This window comes from Schistocerca cancellata, chromosome 5 (assembly GCF_023864275.1).
Source record: "Schistocerca cancellata isolate TAMUIC-IGC-003103 chromosome 5, iqSchCanc2.1, whole genome shotgun sequence".
NCBI classification, from domain to species: Eukaryota; Metazoa; Arthropoda; class Insecta; order Orthoptera; family Acrididae; genus Schistocerca; species Schistocerca cancellata.
This window is the reverse complement of record NC_064630.1, coordinates 636,680,621-636,691,340: the sequence shown is the minus strand read 5'-3', so window position 1 is coordinate 636,691,340 and position 10,720 is coordinate 636,680,621. Positions and strand designations below refer to the sequence as shown.

Sequence of the window (10,720 nt, the reverse complement as noted above, 5' to 3'; positions counted from 1 at the left end):
TACTATGTTAACGACGTCTAATCTTTCTACCCGATAAAAAGTAACGAAAAATTTTTCACGTACCATTCGTGATGTATAATTTTATACAAACACAATAAGTCTTGAAATATATAACATGCAAGCTTATTTATTTTCAACTACAAACAGTGTCACAGAAATGATACAGGATTTGGGCTGGACATCATTAAAAGAAAGTCGTTTTACGTTGCGACGGAATCTTCTCACGAAATTCCAATCACCAACTTCTTCCTCTGAATGCGAAAATATTTTTTTGACACCGACCTACATAAGGAGAAACGCTCGCGGGCATTAACATGGAAGTGGCTGGTACATCGTCGTGTTGAAACCACATCCTTTCGTGGATGACTAGGAGAACAATCTTCAAGAACTGTGACAGCACATCCGGCAGGAACACCATTTAACGTGTACCAGTCAAATGGGGAGGGAACTGGGTGATCTTCGAAATGCTGACAGAGAATCGATGCTAGTAGCCACTGATGTGGATGGAACTGTCCTAACCGCAGACATGGCTGCGACGTACCCATGCAAGCACTGACGGTCGTCGCTTTGAACAGTTACTATGAGCGTCCCGGCGGAGGTTCGAGCCTCCCTCTGGCATGGGTGTGTGAGTTTGTCCTTAGGATAATTTAGGTTAAGTAATGTGTAAGCTTAGGGACTGATGACCTTAGCAGTTAAGTCCCTTAAGGTTTCACACACATTTGAACAAGTTACTATGAGCTACGTTGTTGATATGCTATGTACGCTGTTTATGTCCATAAAACAATAAATAACATTTCTTACCATTCGTCCCCTATCTCAGTTCAACCGGTCATAGACCTGCTCTCCACCGTTTCACTTTGACCCCAACAGTTTGAGACACCCTGTATAGCCGCATCGACGCCGCGGTACACTGTATAAACTCTGTTCAGGATCGTCCGCAAACAGAAGCTTTTTTATCTTCCCTTATAGTTACCACAAGGTAAGTGAAGTAGAAATTCATTGAGCTTCAGTTCGTGCACTCCTTTCAACTCCTTTCCACGTTTGGTACGGCACAGTGCTCATGGCGACTACGAAGGTGTGAAACAGCTGATCGTGGTTTTGATTATTAATGCAGAAACAATTATGAATTAATTCATTTAGTTGTTATTCAGGCAGCTGTGGATGATGGAACAAAAAATTTCTCAACCCATTTTCTACCGCGTTCGGGTCGAAAGTGGAAAGTCTCTTCGGCAGTTAGCCACCGGCAGCAACGAGGCATCCCCCTTTACTCGTCAAATCGCCCTCTATCGGCAGCGGCGCTACGGGGGTATGTCGGAAGCGCTCGGATGTTCTCGGAAGTGGTCGGCGGCCGGTCCAGCGGCCGCCGCGGCTGCTGGGACGAGGGGCGCGCAGATCCCGCTGTGCGGCCGCGGATGACGTCAGGCAGTGGCTAGCCGCGCGAGTGTCCGCTGAGCGAGTCGCCGCCGGGGCGGCACACCGACGCCGACGCCGACGCCAGCACGTCGCGGCGCCAGCCATGGCGTTCCTCGGCGCCCGCCACGCGCCCGCGCTGCTCTGCCTGCTCGTCCTCTCGGAGCACACGCCTGCCGAGAAGATCCCAATCGGTGAGTATGTCTGCGCTTGCTCTCGGGACGTAACGCTGCGGCGGTTAACGGCTTACTTGAGTGCGGCTGGGCTTTAATTATAACACTTTTCTGCACATGTTACATTTCGCTGCTCGGTGTGGCATTTCACAAAATTTTGTACTAAATTACAGACCGTTTCTTCCAGAATGATTGTTAATCAGAGATAACGCCAATTCCTTCGCGTAAAGATGGGAAAGACTTTGGTAAATAACAATCATTTTCCAAATGGACTGTCATGTCACTGTCTTGGGACTAGTTTTCGGACTACTTGCAAGCAGCAAATAGCCGCCTGTAATGTGAAACGTTGGGGAAATGAGTGGATGTTGTTGTTATTGTTGTTGTTGCGGTTTTCAACCCGAAGCCGGTATGACGTAGTTTCCTTCATATCCCCATAACTACTGCAATTCTTATTCACTTTAACCTGCATTTTGTACTCAAGATTTTGTCTTCAAAAAGCAGCTGTAACACTCACACTGCCCCCCTCCCCCCAAACCCCCGCCCCTCCTGACTACCCATTACGAAAGCAGCTATTACGTGATGCTTCATAACGTATGCTAGCAACCTATCTCTTCTTTTAGTCAAGCTGTACACAGCGCTCTTTCTCCGATATTCTCCTCTTCATCAATTACTCGATCTGAAAATTTAATGTCAAGCATTACTTCGTAATACCACGTTTCCAAACCTTCTCCTAGTCTCTTTCCCATCCATCATCCATATTTCGCTCTCATACGAGACTGCACTTCAAATATCAGAAAATGCTTCCTAATATTAAAATTTATATTCGGTATTAACAAATATCTTTGTATGTGAAACATTTTTTTTCTGTCACCAGACTGAATTTTATGTTCTTTTTGCTTTACAAACCATATATTAACTTCTTTTCTGTTTATTTCACATGCCTCACTCCCCATCAGGATACACTTCGTATACCTCCAGGAAACGCTGCTTCAGTGTAGAATAGCAAGATTCGCGTACTGATTGTACTGTTTCACCTCCTAATGACTTTTTTCAGCATCGCCAAAGTAATTCTTTTGATACTCATCTTAAAACCTCGTTGCAAGACACTGTCCATCGTGTTGAACGGGTACATTACATTATTTGCCCTCTTTGAATGAATTACAGTTTCTGCTTTAAACCTTAAATTTTTATTCTTTCTCTATAAACTTTGATTCTTTCTCCTAATTTGTCCCTGGTTTCCCATGCCGTGTGCTCACTATACGTGGGGGATACACTGCAGTCCTGCCTCATTCCTTACCGATGTCCAATTATTTACTTATCGTCTTGAAGATCATGTGTCTGCAAGCTGCACGCGCAATGAATATCGTGAAAAATTGTCAGTACACCTTACTGTGTTTCTGGCAACGGAGAGCGATTCGTTTCATAAAACAAAGTGACACTGATCGAAAACGCACAGTATGCTGCTTTCACGAGCAGGGAAATCCGATCTCGGTAATACTCTTGAGGTTGTGATCACGTCAGCCTTCCTGCCGTATTTGTTCTGCCGCAGATGCTAGTGGAGAGTCTTTTGGGGCATTTCGAGGCGATGAGACGAACCTACAGCAAGCTACTGCTCTCTTATGATCTTCAAGGAGTTCTCTGGTAACCACGCACTGCGTGTTACAGCAACTCCTGTCATTTGTTTGATTTTTCGTACGTAATCATCGTAACTTTTCTGAGCGGAGTCAAATGAGTGAATTTCATTCATGTTTATTACAAAACAACGCCCTCGATTTCGTCAAGCTAGCTTGGATCAATGTCTTTTATCAAAAGATGGAAGCCACAACGATAACTGTTTATGACGTCGTCGTCTAGGTCATCAGAGATATTCTCTAACAGAAGTGTCATACAGTCACCAGTAGCATTTTATACAGCGTAGCTTCCTGTACAAAGGTTCCAACGCCGATCTAAATTGATGGGACAGATATTCTGGTTCAGTAACTATTCTGTTGCTTTTGACGATGCACACGCACTACTCGTGGTGGAAACACAAAAGCTGGCATCTGTTGCCGTGGGAATGTTGTATCGTGCCACCATCTTAATTTATTACTCCTGACTTCTATGAAAATTGAAAGAATAATTTAAAAATGCTGGGGCTCCAAAGAAACATCACTTTATTTAATGTTTACATGAAGAAACTCTGTTTTTCTGGCTCAGTGCCCCACGGGAAATGGCAACAAACATCATATAAAAATATTCTTCTTCTAATGGGGTTCTGGCAAGCTGTTTGTTCAAATACAGTTCTGTTTTTCGAAACTCAAGTTGCATCATAATAACGTTATTTGCAAATGCTCTGAGAAGTTGTTGTACAATGATGTTCTCGCGCCTTTACTTACCGAAACTTCCATTTCAGTGTTTGAACCGTTCTTTTCTACATATGAACCGGTTCTGAATATACTATCTGTGATGCCTTTCACAAACTTAATTTAGTTTTACCAGTATTAGTACGCCAAAAAAACATGACCCAATGGACGCCATTGCATATACAGACATTTAAAGTAAAAAGAAGTAGATTATAAAATACCAAAATTAAAATTAAAATTACATGAATAATATTAAATGACTGTCATACGTTACTTGATTTCAGAAATCTGGATAAGAACAACCAAAGAAAACACGTCGCTGGGCCAAATTAGTGAGGATCACCCAGTCATTAGTTTGGAATGATTTAGGTAAACCGTAGATAATATAAAAAAATACTCGGTCACTGAAGAAAGCGTGACTCCTCTTCACATCATTAGCTTCCCCACACAATCAAGTGGAGCTGAATTCTTCATTCGCACGTAATATTTTCCTACATATGACTATTGAGCATTCGTAGAAAGAAGACTAGTGTTTAACGTCTCGTCAAAGACGTCGGCATTAGACGACGGCCCGGAAGAGGGACGAATGCAGAATGAACCATCCCGAAATTTGCATTAAGGGATTTAGAAATTCACTGTAACCTAAATGTCAATGGTCAGACGGGGTTTCGAATCGCGTGCGCTGACCACTGCGTAGCCTCGCTCGGTTTAAGTAGTCGTGTGTTAAAAATATATTTCTACTTTTCTATTAAGTTAAGTGAGCTCCACTCACTGCAACACGAACCGCTCCACACGGATGTAACTTTCAATTAACTGGTTACATGGTACATAAATAAATAAGAATTACATATGCCTATAGCATGCCAGTTTCTGGATGAACTTACATTTTATATTACAGGAATTATGTACTCAATGTACAGCTTATCGATAACCATTAGACAAATCAAATATTATTTACCTGATAGTGTCTTCATTGTTTCACCAATTAACAATTGAGGACAGATTTTCACCTCTTTAATTACAATACCTCTTCGTGTAATTAAAACGTATCCCATATTTCTTGGCCTCAGTTAATCCAACTATAGAACTAGCATATTTAACTACTGATAATAGAAGTATAAAATGTAACAGTGGTTCAGCACTGCATATTTACTAATAGTTCTACTCTACCAACAACAAACAATAGAGTTCGTTTACACTTTTTTTTTTGTTTGAGTAGGTCGGGAGTATTTATTAATTTATGAAAAATATGTTGACCTGACCCACCAGGTTAGCCGAGAGCGCTAATGCGCTGCTTCTTGTACTTCGGTAGGTGCGCCGGACCTGAGTGGAATCCGCCCGGCAAATTATCGAGAAGAGCTGGTGTGCCGGCCAGCCTGGATGCGGTTTTTACGCGGTTTTCCAGATCCCACTAGGTAAATACCGGGCTGGACCCCACGTCCCGCCTCAGTTACACGCCTCGCAGACATTTGCAACACGTTTGCAATCTTTCATGGTTTTAATAGACGCAGACAGGTGGGGTCCACTAGTTCTGTCCTAGGGGGTATGGGGTGGCGGCAGGAAGAGCATACGACCACCCCTTAAAATTACCCATGCCAAACCTGACTCAACCATGCCGACCCTGCAGAACATGCGGGACACAGGCACTAGCAAAAGAAGAAAAATATGTTGGCTTGAAGCAAAGAGAATACTAACGTTTTGTAAATTGTGTAACTGTTTTCAAGCAAGAGAATATATACTAAAGTCAGAGTGCAACTTTTATTTCTTGTTTTCCTTTTGTAAATCTTCCTGCTCTTTCCTGCAAGGTTTTTGTGCCACAATTACATTCTTCAGGCCAGCTATTTGGAAAGCTTTTTCGGGGCATTAAGAATCCTTAACTTTTATTCTATGCAGATGGCTTGGATAACGTACTGTCCTAGTAGCACCCTATCTACCATTGTTACACAAATTCTCAGAATGTTGGGGATAATTGCATACTGATGCACAAGCACGCGATATGTAACGAACTAATGCGCTGTTATTTTGTGACTGAGGAAACGTGTAGCCATTCAAGTAACGAAAATCATTTACTAAAAGTCGAGTAGTCGATTGTCGGCTGAAATTCCCTAGGGAGGTGAGTGGGCACAAGCTCCCAGGCATGTACCTATTTATCGAAGACTTCTGCATGAAGATAACTGCGGCAGTGAGTCGGAAACGTCAGGAGGTCGCCGATTCCAAATCACCTCGTCTGCATAAATGCAGAATAGCCAGTTGTACATTTATCGCGCGGAATGTAATGATTCTAGCATGAGTTCCCATGCCACAAGGAATTCCGTTGTACGCAACGCAGCTCTGTCTATACAGCTCTTCACATGGGTCTTCTAAAATGCCCACACAATCCGCTAACAAACGTAAACGTTAACACGTAGATAATGAGTTGAGTTGAGCAGAAATCCAATCCAGAGATGTACTGGAATCTGTGGTATGGAACAGATCAGTCTCCCACCTTTCTATGTACTCAGAATGAAAGAGGAATATTAATTCGCTGGTTTTCTTACTTATTACACTTACAACTTGATTGAAGTGACAGCGATTCTTGAGTTTATCGCTGCCAAATACGCTGCAGACGATCAGTGGAGCACTAGAAACTTTAAAAACCTCCTGATGATATACGTAGAAATGTTTTATCACATACGTGAAGCCAGTTTAAAGGAAATGATCAAGTTGGTTTCCTACAGGATACGACGTGTTGAGGACATCATACCATGGCCTTTATTGTGGGTACCACGCACTCCTACCTCTTTAATTCAGTTCCAAGTGAAAGCACATTCAGTTCCATGTAAATGCACATAGGCATATTAAGACAACAGTTTCAGAAGTAGTGACGCAGATTAAATTTGATAAAGATGTGATGGCGCTTGATAACAAGGAATTAACCGACTACATAACAAAAAGGAATCCCTTCAATGTGGTTCTGGACAACAACAAAATTTTTGGCGTTGAAAGGTGAGAAAAGACGCTCAAATTTCTAACAACACTATAACTAAAATAGAATGCCTGACGAATAGTCTACAGAAACCACAAAACCTGTAACGGCAGTTGAAAGTGTAAAATCAAATAGACCTGAAGGATGTAACGCACAGTTGAAGATTATCAAATCAGTTATTTAGGCAAAAATAATGAAAAATAGATCAAAAGGAGAATATTGACTTGATGAACTTAAAAAGCTGCCTAACAAATGAAACGAATATACTAAGCATAGATAAGATAATAAATGTGGTACCTATTGTAAGAGACAGGCATAATATGGACTGTGTATGACATTTTTTCGCGGGTTGTCAATGCGATAAAATCTTTCTTGCGGCAAGAAGACCCTCCAGATTTTACTGCATAATATGTTCTAATTCCAGTAAAAAGTTACTACGCCTTCTGCGAGTGGTGCTGCAGTATCACTTGCCAATGAGTATTGTCCATACATTAGTTATTAAATTTCAAATGTAATAGTTTCCAGCATCGTAGGACACTAAGGTGGTTCTTTTGGACAAGGGAGGCAGAAGAGAGGCTCTCGACGAGTCTGTCTGCCCACCACTCTTTTGGTTTCAAGTGAAATCTCACCCAGTTCTCAGCGGCCCATTCTCTCTCTCTCTCTCTCTCTCTCTCTCTCTCTCTCTCTCTCACACACACACACACACACACACACACACACACACACACACACACACACACTTCTCTCCATTTTTGTCGAATTGATGCAGTACCAAGTCTTTCGATGATGTCAAAAAAAAATGGTTTAAATGGCTCTCTGCACTATGGGGCTTAATTTCTGAGGTCATCAGTCCCCTAGAACTTAGAACTACTTATACCTGACTAACCTAAGGACATCACACACATTCATGCCCGAGGTAGGGTTCGAACTTGCGATCGTAGCGGTCGCGCAGTCCGGACTGTAGCCCTAGAACCGCTCGGCCACTCCGGCCGTCAGATGTCAACATGACGTTAAAAACTAAGCTTATTTCCCTTCTTCAAAACCTACATTGCTCGTTGTCAGATACTCCTTACATGATCTGTTCTGTTGGTCCAGAGTGAATTAATACAAAATGCGAAATAATAAACCGGTTTTTTTCGGTGACGCTTCAATCCTTCTCACTTTTCGTTTCAAGAACTACTTTCGTTCTTTGTTAGTAGCACTCATGAGAGTTACTTCCTTTATGGTTTCTATCACAACATCCTCATTGGTTTTTCTTTCCAGTCGTCCTGGTCTCCCCATATCTTCGAAAGAGACTCGTCTCCCTTACTTCGCTTTCGGATCAACGTTCTGACAAATTTTTTCCCTCCTTTCTACACTGACTTGTGAAATGAAAATTGTTGCGCCTGGATGACACGAATAATATTTATTTTATAATTTACTCGCGACCTACATACACACAACTTCTTCATGAACCAATTTATATGTTAGTGAAGAGCGTATCGAATTCTTGAAAGTCTCTTCGGGTTTCCTACCGGATCCTAAAATCAACTTGACTCAATATTTCGGCGATCCAACTGGTCGCCATCTTCAGTCCTGATCTTCTAAGATTAAGGCCCTGTTGGCGTCCGTAAAAGGTGATCTTGGTTTGCGTAAGGCTGGGGTTTATCGTATTCCTTTAAGTTGTGGCATGTTATATATTGGTCAGACAATCAGTACTGTGGAAGACCGGTGTATTGAACATAAGCGTCACACACGCTTACAACAGCCGAACAAATCCGCTATTGCAGAACATTGCCTTGACACCGGTCATCCTGTGTAATAGAACAACACGGATATTTTGGCTTGCACGTCCAGCTATTGGGACAGTGTTATTAAGGAAGCTGTTGAAATCAGACTATCAGGCAACCTTATTAACAGAGATGGTGGATTTTGTTTAAATGCTGCTTGGAATCCGGCTCTGTCTCTCATCAAAAAAACAGAGGGGCAGAATTAGTGCTACCTCATCTGTTGATTAATAGTAACTATCGATATTTCTGATGTTGGTTACCTTTGGTTGTGTTGACACTTGTTCTGCGTGTGGTGTCTTCCTTGTTTCTCATCTGTGAACCGAGGTATTAAATTTGCTTGCACATTTTTTCTTCCTTGCATTTGTGCCTTGAGAATGGCAGGGTGCGCTCCTGTCGAAATATCGGCGGTGTTCGACGACGTCACCCGGCAGCAAACCCGTAAGTTATTTGAACATACACCCTTCTTTATGTACAGTATATAACAGGTATATATATCTGATCGTTGCAATTTCAAGCACCCTTACTGTTTGTGAACTCGAAGTTTGAATGGAATACTTACGAATTCTGCTAACGTAATTTGGTCTTATTTTCCATACCCCGTCAAAGTCAATTTTACAGGCATGATCTGTTGTAGTAGACGGGAGTGGATTTGATAATTCCTCGTTTCGTGTAACGAAAACAAGTCATGTAGGGCCAGCGTGTTCCCCCCCCCCCCCTTCGAGGTCATCCGTTTTCGTGTCTCTATTAAGGGTGGAGGAACTGCCTTGTCGGTCGCCACAAAGGCGCGAGGGGGAGTTGACTGTGACGAGCCGGCGGGAGCAGAGCTGCGGCTAAAGACGCGGCCGGCGGCTCTTTCGTCGGGGCGGAGCGGCGCAGCCTGTGTCAGGGGGCGAGTAATTTTATTTGCGACAGTCGGGCCGAGGCGAAGCTAGCAGCGGGGTCGCCCAAAGGGCTTCGCTGATTGGCCGAGTCAAGGCAAATGGGAGAGGTGAAGCACCGATCTCCCTCTCTCTCTCTCTCTCTCTCTCATTTTATTCCTCGGTCGCCTCACCAGAGCACAGGTCCTCCGCGCTCGATGTAAATGCGTTGCGGGTGCAATCTCGCCACAGCCCAGCGCGAATTTCGGAAGTGCTGCGTGTTGCGTGGCCGCACGCACGTGCGTCCGCGGTCATTATGGTTATTCGCGGGCAGGCTGCCACGCCCACGTGTCGTGACGCTGGAGTCTGTTGTTAATAAGGACTGGCATTTCACTATAACCAGATTAAAAAATTATACCATTATCGGCGGTGTTATTTCTGCGCTACCTGGAAGAGCGTTCATTAGTTCCGTTTCTAAATGTCAAACTTTGTACTAGGCGACGTAGCGGACAGTACACACAGCCGTAGCGTGAACTGCTTGAAATTGCAACATCATGAAGGCAGTATGCAACTATCTTCAGTTAGGCTGGAAGTGTACTATACAGAATGTTTCATGAATACTCTTGCAAACTTTGGGCTCAGATTCCGTACGGTAAAACAATTCCTGTGTACGAAAACACTTCGTCTACGAATTATTAATGAAAGTTGACGTTGAACTGCTTTCCATGTGCAACTCATCTACGCGCACGTTTGACTCATTGTATCCTAGATGGAGTTATGTTGCTAGGGAGACATTCATTCGCCTGTCTTCAACGTGTTCCGTATGTAAATGTTCTACAGGCAGTGAGTTAACTGGAAGTTCTCCGTTCAAACATGGCAGGATATACAGGGCTATAACAAATGATTGAAGCGATTTCATAAATTCACCGTAGCTCCATTCATTGACATATGGTCACGGCACACTACAGATACGTAGAAAAACTCATAAAGTTTTGTTCGGCTGAAGCCGCACTTCAGGTTTCTGCTCGAGAGCGCAGTGAGACAAAATGGCGACAGGAGCCGAGAAAGCGTATGTCGTGCTTGAAATGCACTCACATCAGTCAGTCATAACAGTGCAACGACACTTCAGGACGAAGTTCATCAAAGATCCACCAACTGCTAACTCCATTCGGCGATGGTATGCGCAGTTTAAAACTTCTGGATG

The 10,720-nt window shown here is 43.1% G+C and overlaps 1 protein-coding gene across 1 annotated transcript in view; it reads left to right on the top strand.

The window, feature by feature from the left end:
• The first annotated feature begins 1,426 nt into the window (after nucleotides 1–1,426).
• The window catches only part of LOC126188129 (glutamate receptor 1-like), a 559,761-nt gene continuing 550,467 nt past the window's right edge, over nucleotides 1,427–10,720 (top strand). The window contains exon 1 of the mRNA XM_049929607.1: nucleotides 1,427–1,604. Coding sequence (XP_049785564.1) covers nucleotides 1,517–1,604 — 88 coding nt within the window. The 5' untranslated portion in view covers nucleotides 1,427–1,516. The remainder of the gene's footprint in view (nucleotides 1,605–10,720) is intronic.